Source organism: Xiphophorus maculatus, chromosome 23 (assembly GCF_002775205.1).
Source record: "Xiphophorus maculatus strain JP 163 A chromosome 23, X_maculatus-5.0-male, whole genome shotgun sequence".
NCBI lineage: Eukaryota > Metazoa > Chordata > Actinopteri > Cyprinodontiformes > Poeciliidae > Xiphophorus > Xiphophorus maculatus.
Window position 1 is genome coordinate 11,656,470 of NC_036465.1, and position 17,524 is coordinate 11,673,993.

General features: G+C 39.9%; 2 protein-coding genes across 2 annotated transcripts; both read right to left on the minus strand.

Moving 5' to 3' along the window:
• Positions 1 to 70: 70 nt before the first annotated feature.
• On the minus strand, positions 71 to 3,516 carry LOC102238042 (leucine-rich repeat extensin-like protein 3). Its single transcript, XM_023328200.1, has 5 exons — positions 3,461 to 3,516; positions 3,182 to 3,243; positions 3,057 to 3,101; positions 2,793 to 2,956; positions 71 to 1,426 (listed from the first exon to the last, which is right to left on the minus strand). Exons 2-5 carry the CDS (start codon positions 3,234 to 3,236, stop codon positions 641 to 643), a joined length of 1,050 nt encoding a protein of 349 aa, XP_023183968.1. The 5' UTR covers positions 3,237 to 3,243; positions 3,461 to 3,516; the 3' UTR covers positions 71 to 640.
• A 1,412-nt stretch (positions 3,517 to 4,928) lies between these two features.
• Positions 4,929 to 17,185, minus strand: mcm7 (minichromosome maintenance complex component 7). The gene is made up of 15 exons (XM_023329002.1): positions 16,991 to 17,185; positions 13,660 to 13,739; positions 12,385 to 12,549; positions 12,156 to 12,280; positions 11,901 to 12,081; positions 11,673 to 11,810; positions 10,795 to 10,944; positions 10,599 to 10,713; positions 10,396 to 10,527; positions 10,183 to 10,266; positions 9,189 to 9,400; positions 8,848 to 9,113; positions 8,598 to 8,766; positions 6,828 to 6,937; positions 4,929 to 5,473 (listed from the first exon to the last, which is right to left on the minus strand). The coding sequence occupies exons 1-15, from the start codon at positions 17,019 to 17,021 to the stop codon at positions 5,257 to 5,259; spliced, it is 2,175 nt and encodes a 724-aa protein (XP_023184770.1). The 5' UTR covers positions 17,022 to 17,185; the 3' UTR covers positions 4,929 to 5,256.
• Between the last annotated feature and the right edge of the window lie 339 nt (positions 17,186 to 17,524).

Sequence of the window (17,524 nt, forward strand, 5' to 3'; positions counted from 1 at the left end):
AAGGTAATTCTTTTGGGTTTTTACTATAGTAATTATAAAGACCCCAGAAATGTATAGGTCTGCAGTTTTAAACAAGCCCATGAAAGTTTTGTAATGTGAAGCTGTGGGTTTATTATCAGGAGCTTTGAGGGTTTTACAGTCAACTCGTTTTTTGGGGGGTTTTTTAAAGTTGCGTTCCTGCTGTGTGACTGCCTGCAGAGGGGTTGAAGGAGGCAGGTAAACGTGGCAGCACAGGAAGCCGTAGAGACTAACATGGATAACCTGAGTCAGCATTTGTTTGGGTATTAAATGCACAGCAGAAGCCGACATAATGACCCCCTGCTTGTGTGTTAAGCGTTTACAAGGTTTGTTTTTAGCTGCCATGTGGCTCTGGGAGGAGCAAACCTTGTTCTTCCATCATTTTGCACCTTTTTAAAAGGCAAAATGCAACTCATTAACTGATGAAAACCAAATTTATCTTATTTTATTGCTTCTTTACTAAAACACTGGCTGACAACAGCATTTTTTTTAACATTGTGACAGTGATGATAAATACAATAAGATGTCTTTTTAATCATTTCAACACATTTCTTTGATAAATGTTTCAAAGTCCGTGGAAACATGAGACTTTTTTTTTTTTCTCAGCCAGTGAGAGGACCGCTCACTCGTCAGCAGGCTCGTCAGCGGCATCATCTGGCTGGGGGTACTGGAAGCGGAGCGGGTCATACAGTTCATCCCTGGGGTCATAAGAGTGGTGGTGGAAGTAGGGGTAAGGGTGGAAGCTGAGTTTCTTCTCTTTGAGCGGAGGAGGCGCTGGCTCCTCTACAGCTTCCTCTTCTTCCTCCTCGGGTGGAGGAGGAGGTGGGGGTGGGGGGCCCATGATCTTCCCCTTGATAGCTCTTGGAGGGTTGTCAATCAGGCAGTCGGGGTCCCAGTAGGGATCGCAGTCGTACTCCATACCCTTGAAGACGCGGATGGGGGCCGGAGGAGGAGACTTCTTGACCAAAACCGGGGCAGGCGGAGGCAGCTTCTTATGATGAGGTTGCTTAGGAACCACCAGCGGGGGCGGCGGGGCTTTCTGCGGGGTACAGTGGGGGTGGTACCGAGGGTCGCAGAGCACCGGAACAGCGCCAGTGGGCAAGTAGACGATGTGCGGCTTGCAGAGGGGGTCCTTGTTGTTGCACAGGAAAAGCACATCAGCCTGGGAAATGGCTGGAGCGAGAGGAAGAGGAGGTGGAGCCTCCGTAGGATTGATGGGCTTTGAGACTCCTTTCATCGGGGGTGGTGGAGGAGGAGCGGCGTATTTGCACCTCTTGTCTGTGACTGGGTCGCACATGATCATTGGCACACCCAGTTTGCTCTGGAAGTAGGAGGCGTTTGGGCCGTAGGCATGCTCCAGGTACCTCATCTGCTGGTAGAGCATCCGCAGCTTGTCGATCTCATAGAGCTGAGAGGAGAAAGGACAGATCAGTGTGATTGTCACAACCTACAAATATGCAGAAAACTTTGTTGATATTCTGTTAACATAAAAAAATATAACATTTTGCAATTGTGGTGTTTCAATCAGATAAGAAACTCAATTAAAATCTCATGTGAATAGGTTTGTTCAAGCAATAAGGCATTAAAAAATAACTTCCTGTCATCTTCTTCATCTAGTAACATCCGGTTATTGATCACGTGACTCGTGTGATCCAAAAAAAAAGTATTTCCATTGATAGCATTGCAAAATACACTTTTTTTATACAGCTGAAAAACCACCTCATCGTAGTGCAATAACTTAATTTTTTTTAATTGTCGTGTTTTCTATTAAGCAAATTTATTTTAGTAATTTCAATTTGTGCAATTTTAAAGTCAATGGGAACTTAGCTAATCCCACCACTTAGGTAGGGGTGTCATACTCATTTTCACTTTGGGTCATATCAAGATCATGAATATTCTCATAAGGCCAGTTGTACCAGGATGTGTTGGGAAAAAGAAAAAAACACATTAACAAATTGTTCAAATATTAATAAATAGCTGCCTCTGTGTTCAGTAAATACTGCTTAAGATAAAAAAAAATTCATTTTATTATTTTGATGTAAATTGGCAGTATGGGGATAAAAACTGCTTTGATTGTTTAAAATACTATTTAAGAACAAAACTGTTATCTTGAAGGTTCTGTTTATGTTTTCCTCTTAAATACAGAGGTCCACATAAAAAGCTATGGCGGGCCAGAGTTGGCCCCCGGGCCTTGAGTTTGAAACATACATCTTAGAAGGAGCTGTGTGTGTGTGAATCTCCAAGCAAAAGTCTCAGACTAAATACATTTTTATTTTAGCACTTTGACACGGTGAGAGGACTTTTTGTGATTCTCACACCATATTGTAACTTTTGATTATTTCTGTGTTCCTTTTCAGTTGCCTTTAAACAACGGATTTAGAATTAAACACTTACTAGCATTTAAAAGTACAATAGTTATAATAGTTCTAAGTGTTTTCTAGCACAGCTGCTAGGCAAAAATTACTGTTGGGCTTGGTTGTCAGTCACGTGACAATTAAAAAACAAACGGCAGGTACTCAACACGTAATAAAAGAAGAATTAATTTTTTTTCTCTTTAGCTGAAAAGAAAAAGTGAGCAAATAAAATAATAGAAAATTGGCTTGGAAATATTCTGTTCCATTGTAAACAACTTGATTCTGGTTTTGACACGTTGGATAGCATGTCAGTTTAGGCGTTGCTTGGCGTTTCTTCTACTAAGATATTAAATGAAATTTTATTTATTGAAAGCTAGTGAGAACTGATTTGATTTTGGCATTATTATGGAAGATTGTTACCCCCTCGGTGTGCCCGATGCTGCTGTAGTATCTGTAGTACGACTGAAAGTCCGGGTTTCCTCGGTACCACCTGGGATCCGCCGCGTTGCGCTTCGGTCTGGAGTGAGACAGGAACTCGTTGGCTTTCTCCGAGTGGATGCTCACGTCACTCAAAGGCACCATCTCTGTTAGAAAACCCCCCACAATTTATGAAAATAATATATTTTTTTAAAAAGATCAAAGACTGCTTAAATTAAAATGCTTTGAGAGACTTAGGATCTGTACCTTCCTGTTTGATGGCACTGAGCAAAGATTTGGCCTCCAACAGGCCTGCGAAAGGAAATACGTTTATTGATTATTGAATAGTGGTTTCCAAAAATAGCTGCAAAGTCAAAGAAATCAACACTGACCTGAGAGAAAGAGGAGACCGCATAGCGGCCCCAGCAAGCAGGATAAAGAAATCATGTTGAACCTGCAGCCCACAGAACAAAAAAAGGTTAAAAAAAATTCTATTTAAAAAAAATGCTAAGAAATTAGCACCTATTAGTATTTGTATTTAACATATTTTCAGAAAACGATAAACAAACCCTGATACATCTGCTCCTAATCTTTAAAGTACAGCTTAAACACAATTAACTGAATATTGCAGCTTCAAATTTATTCATGATGCAAATAAATGTTCCACTTACCAGGCCAAGGAGGCTGTCTCCACTGGTCCAACTGGACCGGGTGGGCTAAATATCAAACCCCTCTGTCCTCCTTTCAGTAACTTTATCCTCTGTCCAATTGGATTTCCCCAAACTTTCAGACCAAAATCTCGTCTCCTCCTCTTAAAAAAAAAAGTTTAAAGTGAACCCCCTTCAGCACCAATTAGGAATAAAAAGCCTCTGGACCAAGGCCATAAACAACAAGACTTCAAATGGAAACACCCCATTAGGTCTGGAAGGAAATCATCACCTGCTGGGACCAACTACAAGCACAGAGGGAAAAAATGCCTCAGCAGGAAAAAAATCTGTAAATGAAACCATAGATCACAACCATAAAGGTATATTTATAAAGAAGTTTTCCAGGTTTTTTAAAACATAGCTATGTCCTCCAAGTGGTTATTGCAGTTGTAAGAACACCTGCTTTCCCAGCAGCTCCACAGCTGAGGACAGCTATCGAAACAGCTGCATTTTCACACTTTTTGCCTCAGCATGTTCACTATTACATTTAAAGTGCTTAGCATTGTGAAGCATTCTTTCACAGAGATGTCATTCCATATAAACCTGACTAGTTTATCACCTGCCGTTTTTTTTACCATGGAAAAGTCACATAGCCATGCAGAAATCTGGTAATCTCAATTACTGCAGTGAATACTCCAAGTACACAGGCGTCTTGAAAAAGTATTTTTAACTAGACTTGAATGTTTATTTGGATTTCAGGTAAAAGACCGACACAAAGTAAGCAGATACTTGTGAAGTGGAAGAAAATGATAAATGGTTTCACAACATTTTTCAAATAACTTGAAGTCTGGCATGAACTCTGATACTCTTAACCGTATCAGTTACCTTTTCTGGTAACCCAGAAAACCCAGTGACCCTTTTTTTCAGTAAAAAAAGGGTCACTGTGTGTGCGATTTCATATTAGTTTAAATTATTAGCAATTATTGAACATATAGAGCTACAATTTTAAGAGTTTGGATCAAAGCTTGCTGTACTTGTGTTAAAATGGCTTAGTCAAAGTCCAGACCTTGATAATTGAGATGTTAAATCTGAAGCTGAGCTGTAACTACAAAGTTGAATCAAAGGGGAATTCATTTAATAGCATCTTTTTTTTTTTTAAATGGAATTTTTTTTATTTCCCACCCCATCCATTTCAAAATTATTCATCAGTGTTGGTCTATCATATAATTCTCAGTTTCTGCTCATCATGTGAAAATGTACAAAGTGTATGAATACTTTTGGAAGACAATTTCTTCAAGAAGAAACCGAGAATGTTTTGTGACAACTAATTGAGCTTCCCGACTCAAATAAATTTAAATGATTTTTCATGAGGTTGACAATAAGTACTAGTTGCATCTTTTCAAGTTGGTTTTGCTGCTTGGTTTAACTGAACAGAACCAGGTATTAATATTTTACTTTCTATGTGCATAAAGAAGTCAAAGTGAACACGAGGCAGAATATTGAAGCATTTATTATAACTCTCCTCAAATACAGGGCACAACATTAACTTTACTTTGCATTACAATGTATAAAATGTACAGAAATTCTCAATGTGAACTAGATGCTTCTGTCAACTGCAGATACAACACGATACTATGTTCTGACATACATATTTACAAGCAGTTTCATAGGTTTCTGAAACATTAGCAATGGGACCTTAAGAGCACAAATTCTTTCAAAACAGACGGGCATAAGCGAAAGTCCACGTTCTGCCTGACTTGTGTTACAAAATGCAGGAAGAAGGAAGAGAGAGCGGGTCGGAGCCTGTGGAAGGCGGCAGTTCAGACGAAGGTGATCCTGGTGCGGGCCTGGTTGATCTGCCACACGTTCAGCTCCTCGTACTCCTCCAGCGCCTCCTGGAACTGAGCGGGAGTGAAGCCGCGAGAGACGCAGCGCTGCTCCGCTTCGGCCATGCGGATCACGCCGCCGCGGCCCGCCGCGCCCTCTGTGGCGAGCTCACGCACCAGCGAGAAGATGACGTCTGCCGGACGCTGGGTCCTACAGACGGAGAGGGTTCAGATGTTAGAAGATGTTGAAAACTCATTTTAAGCCGCGATATAATGTGAAAAATCATCTGAAAGCCATAAAAGCTCCAAACTGAACTTTAGTGTTTTTCCACTTCAAATTGTCTTTTTTTTTCTTCTTTTCCTCAAAACTAATTTTTAGATATTCCCTCAGCAAGTAGAAACATTTACCTATAAAAACCCAGCAACAGCAGTAATGTTTTATTCCAGGTTTTTCACAAACATTTCATAAAACATCGCAATGATGAAGTTGGCTTCTGATTCATTCACCTTCCAGTTCATAACTTTTCTAGAATCTCAACTTATTCAGGTCTATCTTATAATGCAACATGCTTTACAAATCGAGGAAAGTTTTTCAAAGAACATCGCGATATATTTATTCTGTAGCTGTAAAGCGTCTTTCAAGACAGGAGACGGTAAACGGGAAGTTTTGACGCTCTGAGGATTTGAAGCGAATTGCCGTATCACAGGCGATAAGAATGGAAAACATCCAGAGGTTACTGAAGAGAAACAAAAACAATACCGCTGCAAATGAATTGTGACATTTGAATTTTACTACTACTACATTTTCCCCTTGAATAACTGGTCTGGAAACGTTTGGATGAAAATTCAACTGAAAAACAAATCTGCCTGCATACAAGTCTGCAGACGGCCATATCAATTTGATGTCATTTAATGCTTAAAATCACATTTAAGTGTGTAGATGTTAAAATCTAAAAGAAAAATTAAATCCAAGTTTAGCATATGTTACTGTCGAAATATGGAAAGTCCATTTCCACATGAATCAAATTTGAACATTAAACTTAATAAAATTTATTTTTTGGATGAAAGTTTCTAAATTATATCAAAAATCTGACAGATTAAAAAATATTAGTAGCAGCACTACAAATTTTAGTCCAGCACTTCATTGTGAAATAAGCAAAAAACTTTTGTCCAAACTAAATGTTCCAATTTCTTGATCCAGTCTTAAGAAACTATAAAAAATTAAAGGATAATCTGTCTTTTCTGGTTTACACAGGAAACCAGAACTTCACTAAAAGTTTCCTAATTTGCCCCAAGTCTAAAAAGAGTCAAGTTTCCTGTTTTCAAAGAATTCAAACCCTGATGGCGATGCAAACATGAAAAAAAAAGTATGAACACGTTGCTTGAAAAGCCCGTCTCTCCATGAAGAGCCATAAAAAGCCAGAAAGGTTTTACAGCTTCCGCCAGCACAAACAGCTACTGTGATCAAAACGCAAGCAGCCCATAAAAGAGGATTCTGGGTCAGCATACGTCCCGCCACCTGCACCTCAGTAACCCCCAACATGACGACGTGACGCAACACCAACCTGGTGGTGCCGGACTTGTCGGCTTGTAGAGAATCCTTTGACATCTCCATCAGCCTCATCGCCTCGTTGACGTCCTCCTTCTCCACAGCGTCCATCATCCGAAGTCGGGCCTGAAGAGCGGGGAAGTGCAGGCGAGTTAGAAAAATAAATAAATAAATAAATAAATAAACAAAACCCTTTCAAAATATTAATGTGGGTCCACGTCCGTGTGAGCTGCGCTATGCCGGCACTGTCAGACCGAGACAAGTGCAATGCCCTCTGGAAAGGCCGGCAATTGCCCAAGTCTCCGCCTCTCAAAACCAGCTAGTCTCTCCGCAGGTGGGGAACAAAATCCAAAACAGACAAAGCGATATAAACATCTGTAGACTCCATGTGGAGGGTGATGACGGCTGTCCAGGCCATGGTCAGTTTTGCATGGGTTTGCACAGCTGCTCTGATTGAACACAGGCTGACTGCCCACCCTGCAAAGCTGACCAGAACCAGGCTGGGGAACAAGCTGCTGAAGGAATAAAATATCAGTACAAGTCACCAAAACTTACTAAATCAAGCTGATGTGTGGCGGCAGTTTGCCCCCTAGTGGCCATCTGCATGCAGTACTTTGCCCACCTGTTTACCTGAAGTGCTGGTTTTGCAGTAGGAGGATGAATACTACCTGCACAAACAGCACTTTTGACAACCAGAGGCAGACCGAAGCAAGTCCAGGTGAAAATTTATGTACAAAACGTTACAGTTAAATGAACTGAGATTCTTTACCTTTCCTAAAACATTTCCATATTTGTTCAGGAACATTCTACACATTTGATTCCAAAACATTAAACCTGGTGTGGTTTTATTGTCACCATCTTCCATAAATTATGAAAATAAACAAAGTTATCTTTTATTTTAGCAGAGTGTTAATAGTGTAGTTCTAAACAACATTTTTGGCACCCGGATGAATTTAGACACTTAAAATGTTTTTTTGTTCTCTGAGGTCAGACATAAAAGTTTTTAAAGGTTGTAAAAAAAAAAAAAAAAAGGAAAAAGTTGCTTCAAGTTTGAAACTGAAGGCGATTTTGAATACAAAAGAAAGGAATTACAATATTATCCAACTAATGCTTTAAAATGTATATCCCAAACTTATCTGATGTTTTGATATCATTTAGAAACGTAAAAAATTGTAATCTAAAGCACGTATTGATTCCGACTATACTTTGGACTCATTTTTCTTTCCGAGTACCTTGAGGATGAGATTTACTGTGAATTGGCTCCATTTAAATATTTAGTTTGCTCTTTTTTCCCCCCTCAGGTAAACCATCCATAACTGAAAATCTAAAATGTGTTAAACAGAAAAGTTTTTAAATCAGGTAACTTCAAGATAAAAGTTTAAATAAAAAACATATTTAAAAAAAATGTGAGAAAATCTCCCTATTAAAAAAACAGGGGGAAAAGTTGAAACTCAAAGACTTTCCTATCCCACTCATGTTTTAAAATGACATAATCAAATCCTATTAAGGAGACTTTAGGAGCTCTCAGAAACTCGAAGGACGTCATGTCTGACTAAAACCCTCTGAAGAGTTGGTCCGGTGTGGGAAAGAAGTGCTCACACTGCAGTAGACCAGGTAATCATCACTACCTGCACTGTAAGCACTTTATCACACACTGGGCTGTCGAGGAGCACAAATCCCTCCAGACTGAACATTTAACAAACAACAGATGTGAGAACCGACTTTCTGATGCAACGCGAGTGTTGGGCGGTGCAGAAGGTTTTTAATGAGTGATGGTAATCCTCACCAGTGCAGTGGACAGGCGCAGGATGGAGAGGAGGGTACGGGCCGAGGTGAAGGTGGTATCTTTGCTGACCCGAGCCTCTTTTCTCATTTCTACGTAAGCGGCGGTGATGTAATCCGCCAGCACCTCCGGCACAACTGGCTGACGCTTCTTACACAGAGCGATGTAGCGCCTGAGAGGAATAATAATCACTTTTAACTCTTTACTAATGCCTGGATCAGATGGGGATCTTATCCATACTTGTTTTGCTCACCTCATGAGTTTCATGTCGATCGGGGTGAAGTGAGTCGGCGGCTGGCGAGAGTGCTGGTGGACATATGTGATATGCTGCGCCAGCCGCAGATCGGCGTCGGCGTCCGGTTTGTCCTGGATGAGCCACAGCAGATCGAAACGCGACAGCAGCGCCGCCGGCAGCTGAATGTTCTGCTCGATGCTCTTCCGTGGGTTGTAGCGGCCGTAGGCGGGGTTAGCGGCGGCGAGGATGGAGCAGCGGGCGTTCAGGGAGGTCATGATGCCGGCCTGGAGAGAAGAGCAGCTGGTAGAAACGAGGCCGGTTTCATCTTCAGATTGAAGTTTGGTTAGCGTCAGTAGTACCTTAGCGATGGAGATGGTCTGCTGTTCCATGACCTCATGGATGGCCGTGCGGTCGGCGTCGGCCATCTTGTCAAACTCATCAATGCAGCAGACGCCCAGGTCAGCAAGCACCAAGGCGCCGCCCTCCAGAGTCATTTCACCAGTCAGAGGGTCCTTCATGACGGCGGCGGTCAAACCGACACCAGATGACCCCCGACCCGTCGTATACTGACCTGAAAACCAGAAGAAGCAGCAATGAAGTAACAGACAGAACTGGAACTAAATCTGGGCTGAATTAACTAAATAAAACTTAGAAACCATATAGAGCTGCAACTAAAGATCATTTTAATAATCAGTTTGCAGATTTTACATTTAACTAGTTCAACCTATTTTTATACAATATTAGTAATATATTAAAAGATGCAAACAATTCAATTTATTTTCTAAATAATAAAATAAACATTTACAAAGTTGTTTTTTTTTTAAATGCAAAATGTATACATTTTTGGTTTAATTTCTGCTCTGACTGTATCCTTCATTAAGCAAATGACCTTTTAAGTGTATAATCTAGTTAACAATTAATCAATTACTAAATTGTTTGACCGTTATTCCAATAATCGATTCATCATGATTAATCATTTCAGCCCTAGAAAGTTGCTTAGTAAAGTAAATCAAGACTGCCCCTCCCTGGTTGAGACACTTTCTAAATATCCAACCAAGCTAAAAATATATATATACAAGAAAAAGGAAAAAATAGCAGGCAACTATAACGTTGTCATTTCATTATATAAAATGTAATTTAATGGTATACATCCATTTTAAATTTGTGTGAATACTGTAATAAATTCACTCAAGGTTTTACCATGAGAATCTTGGTCTGTGGCTGCTCATTAGTGGTAGAAGATTAGCAGGAACAGGCTCTACACCACATGGAAAGTTAATATTTCACCATGAAAGCCTTAATAGAGAGAAAATTCCTCAGTAGATAAAATATTAAACAGGAGATGGGACTTACTTCTAGGAGCCAATCGGTCGATGTAGGACAGCAGCTGGGACTTGGCGACTCCTGGATCGCCCATCAGGCAGATATTTATGCTGCCTTCAGGGGAAATGAGTCAAACACAACAACAATGGTGCCATTATTACGACTTTTTATGGGGATAACTGAAGCGCAAAACTATATTAGATTCAAACAACATTCCTTCTGAGTGGGCTGATTTCTGCTCACCTCTGATTTTCATGCCTTTTGGAGCTTGTTCCACTCCTCCAACCAGCAGGAGGAGCAGAGCCTTCTTCACATCTTCGTGTCCGTAGATCTCTGGTGCAATCGAGCCAGCGAGCTTTTCATAAAATCCTTCCTCTAAAACACAAAACAGGTGCGTTAGTTACAGGGAGAGGAACAAATGTTGCACCAGGTGACCAGATCCCAACCTGTGATGCTGCGAAGCTCCTCGTCGGTCAGCTCTTCGTTACCGAGCTCGTCATCTTCCGTTTTGTTCATGAGCGTGATGCTGTGAGCCTCAAGGTAGGTTTCTGACAGAAGTCCCTACAGCGGCCATTTTGGGACATATTTAATAAAATGCATCTGCATGAAGACAAACTGAAGTGATTTTACCACTGGTTTTACCTGCACAGCCTGGCTGTATCCTGTACGCAGGAGAGGGAGGAAGATCCCTGTGATGGCCACATGGTCTCCAGGCTGAGCAAGACGTGTGTTTTCACCGCGGGCGTACACCGTCATGCTTCTGGGGATATTGCCAACAGGAACCTGGTCACTCTGTAGGATATCAGACAGCACAAAATCACTTTTTGGTGACGCTGCGACACATCCAATTATGGACCAATCTCCTCTTTCGTAGGTCAAAAGAGGAGATTACTGAAGATGTTTTATTTAAAGACCAAATCCTGTTCTGGAAGAATACAGTTTCCTCTAACAGTTCCACCATTAACAGGAGTAATGGCAGTAATTGAAGCAATAATTTGGGTTGGTTGTGGAATAGTTTGACTCTGAGATGATGCTGTTGGTGGAAAAAGTTGCTATCACAATGAAGCAAAATCACATTCTTGTGAAATTGTTAAAATACTAACAGATAACAGTATTTAACGCAGCCTGATTTATTGAAGGTTGCCCGTGGCGTACAACAAGGCTCAGTGCTCGACCAAAATACATTTTGTTACAGAAATTTATAAATATATAATATATTATACACAAATTACAGTGTTGAAATTTCCCTTGCAATTATACGTGGAGTACCAACCTATAAATAAAGGGGTCAATGGGTAATTAAACTGCAAAGGCTTGAAAAACCATGTTTAAGACAAATTATCGAAAAATTTAATGTTAAAAATATAGAACTATGTTTTGATGATTGTATGTGAAACATGATTTGTTTCAGTCTAGTGTATTCCTTCAGACCCTTTTTTGCAGGTTTTAAGATATCTGCCGCCGTTTATTTATTTTATTTTTTTTAACCAAATCTAAATCAACTTTCTGAAATTCCTTACATGCTCCTGAATACGCAGTTCCTGGAATTTGATGAATTTGGAGCCTCTGGTCTGCAGGTAAAGCCGACCTCCAGACTTGTTGGTGACGCACTCTTGGCTGGGACACATGATGAGGGGCATGAAGGAGGGAGACTGGATCTGATGAACACAAAGAAGTCGTTACAGTGGCAGTTTTGTGATAATGTCGCTGCTAGATTTTGGTGTTAAGAGCAATAAACCAAATCTTACCGGTTGGTAAGTTTCAGCACCACATTGGTCACACGTGTACGTCGCCACAGCCATCATCGGCTTCACCTCAGTAGCCCTGGTCACGATGCCTCGAACTGCGACCAGATGACCGATGCTGTCAGCCCGAATATCACGCACCACCTTGGGCTTAGACGTGCTGGGAGCTTTAAAGTAGAGCTCACTGTAGAAAAAAAGATCAGAGCTCATGAGGAAGAGCTCAAAATATAAAATAAAGCCTAATGTGGTCCTACTTACAATCTCCTCATGAGCTCAGGTGGGTACTGGTTACGGGAGTCTCTGGTGTCAGCGGGGTCCCGACCTCTTTGTTCCATTATCAACCTGTGCTCGATATACACATCCAGAGAGTCTTTGGCCACCACCTACATACATGCAGGAAAAACAAAATTAATATCACCCACTTAATAAAGTCAATTTGAAAGGCAAAGCTTTTATTTATAAAGTGTTTTTCTTAAAAACGGCATACTTCTCGTTCTTTGTATTCTGGCAGCAGCTCATGGACGGCGTCAGCAAACAAAGCCGTGTAGCGCTTGGCGTTCTCGCAGACGCTCTCCACCAGCTCAGGGTCTTCCTCTGCCACATCGTCCAGCTCAATAGAGAGAGACACCTGCTCCCGGTGGGCCAAAGCCACCTGAGCAGACAAGCAATTAGATGAGTCGATAAACACAGTTACACCCACTTTTTAAACCCTTATCACCGCCTCCAACAGAACCAGACTTCCTCAGACAAAATCTAAGCAGCTTGTCTACTCAAACATGCCGTTTCTGTCTTGCAAAAAGTTGTTAAATATCGTTCCTATTAAAATTGATTAAATTACTGTTGAATTAAAAATAACCCAATATTATCATACAATTGCAAGAAAATTCCAACTTTATAACCTAAAGGGAGCTGCATTCAACCTCCCCTGCATTCATGCTACACCGAGATTGTGATGTAAACAAAACATAAAAGAGGAGTCACTATTTACATCACAGTAGACTTTAAACTGTGAAATAGTCCAGGAAGATCGTAGTCGACAAACTTCTCACAATAAGTGACGAATAACAAAGATGATAAAACACAACTGATGCAATTTCTTTTTTTTAAAAATCTTGAATATAAAATAAAAATTTAAAAGAATAAAACAGATAAGGGATTCCTAATTTTCTCTGGGACTCCAAACTACAACCTTATTTGATATTTTATACAGAATAATAAAAGAAACAAAAAACTAAACTAAACAAAAAAAAAAAAAAAAAAAAACATAATTGCTCAAAATCAGCAAGTTGGAAGCAAACCATTACTAAAATATCTAACAGAGCTAAAAAAAAAAATAAATAAATAAAAATTAAATGGAAGTTACTCCTTTAAGTGTTTTATTAAGACTTGAGTGAGTTTTTCATCAAAAATTATTTTCCTGAAATCCCCCAAAGGACTTTATCATAGGCAATTTACAGTTTTCCGCATGGTCTGACCTGGTGATTAAAACATTTCATGATTTCCCCAATAGAACAATACATTTTTTTCAGGTGATATTTTGGTTTATGTTTGACCTTTTATATGTTTTTTTTTTAATTATGGGTTAACTGCTTCATCTAAAAATTGGAAGACTTTGATTTAGGAACTGAAGAAAAAGAAAAAGAAATGGAAAATTAAAATCTCTTAGGACAAAAAACAAAGTCTTGGAACAAAGTCCAATACCATTTATTGTGAGAAATGGACAAAGGTTAGGTCTACATTCTGTATACAACACTATACTCACCAGCTGTACTCCATATTTAAACACCTTCTTCCCATTGTCATCCTCTGTGTAAAACTCCTGCAGGAACCTTTTGCACTTCTCTGCAAAACATATCACACACAAGCTTTAATTTACTTACAAAAAAATCCACCACATCCTGCAAAGAAAGATCTTTTCAACTGAGCGTTATTTAAAGACACAGAAAAAAAAAATCAGATGTTTTGAGTTGAAAACAGGAGAAATACTTGATTCCCAACAACAGCAGAGGGCCTACATGCTGGGAGCTAATTTGTTGTCCTGCGCCGACCCCCCCTTTTGTTGAGTAACATGGCATCCTGTAATCTCGATGAGTCACTACTGCTACAGTACAGCATAAACTGCCGCTGGGGCTCAGTGTGAAGCATAATTCACCTGGATGGATCTCCTATCACAGTTTCAGAGTGAAATAAACTGGCGCTGCGCAGCAAATCGCTCCAGGGCCAGTAGGTAAATACAACAACAACAAGCGCGCTCAGTTCGGTGTCCCTTTCTCTTAGGAAATATCCCCTCACTTCTCAAAAGAGCCACAACTAAAAACAATATTCATTTCCGCGTCAGGAGGAACCAAACTCCTATTAGAATAGCACTTAAATATACTCCACTTACTTTGACGCCGCGGGAGAAAATTCGCAGCGCTGCTGGTTAATTTCCATGTTCGAGGATGTTATTGTAAACAAAGCAGCACATGGCTTTTTGTGCCCCGTCACTGGGGTATCCCTCCGCGATTCCTCCGCACATGAAAACAGTCCCGCTTGTTGTTTTCAGACCTCGGCCAGCCATCTTCTAATGTTAGCCGAGGTTAGCTGCGGGTTGGACCCAGAAGCAGAGCCGCGCTGCTGTTACAAATCACCGCACCAAACAGCGAGGAGGCGCCGATTTAATATTTAACGCCGGAGCTTTCTGACCGTTGGCTTAAAGTTTAACCTGCGTTACTGCAGTTAGATGTTGCTGCTTAATTCAGACACTTGACGACTCCTGTACTCTTCGGTTTAGGCACCAAGGGGAGTCTCTCTAGGCTATTAATTTAAGTCGAAGCTTAATTTGAATTACTAACAAGGTAGTTTACGTCGCTGAAGTCAGTAATAAAAGGGCTATTCCACTATTTTTGGGTTGAGTGATCAGTTGTAGTCCAAAACCTAAACTAAAATATTTTTATATTTTTAGAATGTTATAATATATTTATAATATAGAATATAAATAAAATATATTTATGAATATAAATATATTTATAATATAGAATATTTTTAGAACAATTCCTCCATTTATGACTCACCTAAGAGTTGTAATTTTGAAGCTGGACCCTATTTAACAAAGCGAGTCAATTTAAAAATAAAATTGGCATTTTTTAAAAAAGTTTTATTTCACAAAGCAACTGATTTAAAATTTGTATTGCATTATTTGGTCTATGTTGGGCTTGCCTCAGATGTGCAATATTCAATAAGAGTCCAGTTTAATAAGGTAACTTAAATGTAAAGTGAAAAGAATATAAATAATTAAGTTCAAAATTAGTTCCTTGATTTTTGTCACATACATTCACGGTTTCACATGCAAAAATGCATCTTTAAGGAATCAGTAAGTAGCTTGGAATAAAGGTGGACCAAAAAAAAAAAACACTTTCTATTGCCAAAGTCATAAATAAACCAAGGTGGACAAGAGATCGCCTTCCAGGCCAATTATTATTAGCAAAACTTAAGTTAGCAGGATCTTTTGTCCTTTTGTGTATTCAGAAAGCCATTTCAGGTGACTCACTTTGTGTTGGTCATTTCACAATTATGTACTTTTACAATTTTGGCTATGAAAAGAAGGAGACTTCCATGGGATATCAGTTCATTTGGGGAGGTTTTGTAGTTCACTTGGTAGCTGGCGAGTTCAAGTACCTTTTTATAATCCTCTCATGATCCAATGTAAAGGAAATGTTATGCGACTCAAATAAACCATTATCCAACATCCCAGTGATTTTTGATTTGATCAGACAATCTTAGATTTCATAAGGGTCAGCTGGCAAAACAGACACCACCACCACCATAATAAAACCATTTCCTTCAACTACATTTGGAGACTGGAACATTTTAAATGTTCAACTTCTAAGAGAAATAAACCAGTGCAATTGTTAAGTAAATGGATATCTCAACCACATTTCCTCACACATAACTAGTAAGCTGACCAATGTGATGCTGATAACATTTAAGGGTCATCGTTTTCATAATCTATGAAGAAAGTGCAGGTTGTATAGAAAGATTCAGTCCAGGATTGATCATTATTAGCTTTTGAGATGTGACACTTGCGTGAAAACTGTGAAATAGCCCTTTAAAGTTCTGCAAAACCGGAAGAATCGAATCAGACGCCAACTTTAGAGTCGTTGTCGTTTTTTTTTTAGGTTTAGCAAAAAAAGGTTGTGCGTTTTGTTTCACACACACACACACAAATAAAGAGCAAAGAAAAAAGAACAAACCCCCCCCACAATATTTCCGAAGCTAAACACAACCATGAATCGACCTTATAAGTCAGCGTAAAACTCAGCAGCTGATTCAAACCAGGCCGTCAGCGAACGCAGCGCTAAATACAAAATGGCTCATTGACCATCAGAACAAGAGCTAGCTCAATGGTTAGCCAAGCAGGGAAAACATCCAGTTATCAATGTTTGTTCAGGGAAACGTACTGTGGGCTCCTAAAAATCCCCGAAAATCCTGTTTAGTGTCGCTTATAAACCACAGGCCTGTTGACTCGCAGATTTAAATCCTTCCTATTTGTAAAGTCAACGTGTGTTTGATTCACAAACGTTGCAGCACTTTTATTCACGTGCCCTTGCACAGAATTTGTGTTTTCAGACGAAACCATGGAAGAATTCCCCAAATAAGATGGCAAGCTGTCCACGAACACCGACTGTCGTCGGACCAAACTCCGTTGAAAGCATGGGTCGGACATGTGCTGCTCAGTGGCGCCTGCTCCTTTGTTTAAGGATCCATCCGGGTCACCGAGCAGTCACAAGCTTACAGACAATGCTTACTGCTTACTTACAACAGCGCTGGGGGGAAAAAAAGCTCTGAAAAGTTTATGGAAAAACTTTAAAACACCATTCTCTTACTGCGCCTGTTATAAAACCAGATTCATACACATTTATACAAACCAACAGTATTTGATAAGAACTCTGCTGTAAACGTTATTTCAAAATTACAACGTTTACACCTCGAACTAATTTAAACAATATCTTTCCATGTCACGCAGTCATACATTTATTTTACATTTTTAAGCATCTTATAAGGAGTTAGTCCTCATGGGCCAACTTGTTGCTGTAAGACCTGCAAATATTTACCTTTCTCTGCCTCATAATCCTTACGAGCCATGTCTTGTAGCGTTGAGCGTCAAGTGAAATGAGACTCCAATACCCTTCAGTTGTAACCGAGTAAAAGTGCAGTTTTATGTATTAAGTTGGCTGCTTTTCTAACACGACAGCCCTGAATTCATTCACATGCAGCCAGCACTTCTCCCCGGTCGCTGTGCAAGAACTGGCGCCACTCTGACATCCACAGCAGCCAATCGCGTCGAGTCTTTCGGCGGCAGGAGGCGGGCTTTAGCAATGGCGCGAAAGTTGCAGGAGGCAGAGTGTCACATGACCACAGGAACAGGCGCGAAATGTGATAATAGGATTTGATACACAAATATGACTCCAGTAGGACAACTAATCTTGAAAACTGGGTTGTATGTTTGGAGGAAATATAGGCAGAACTCAATAAATTCATACTTTTCTTTTGCATTCATTTGTGATTTTTGCTCAAATATAGTTTATAATAAAATATTAAACTGTCTCCTTGTTTTTTTTTAATATCTAAACTAAATCAACAAAATG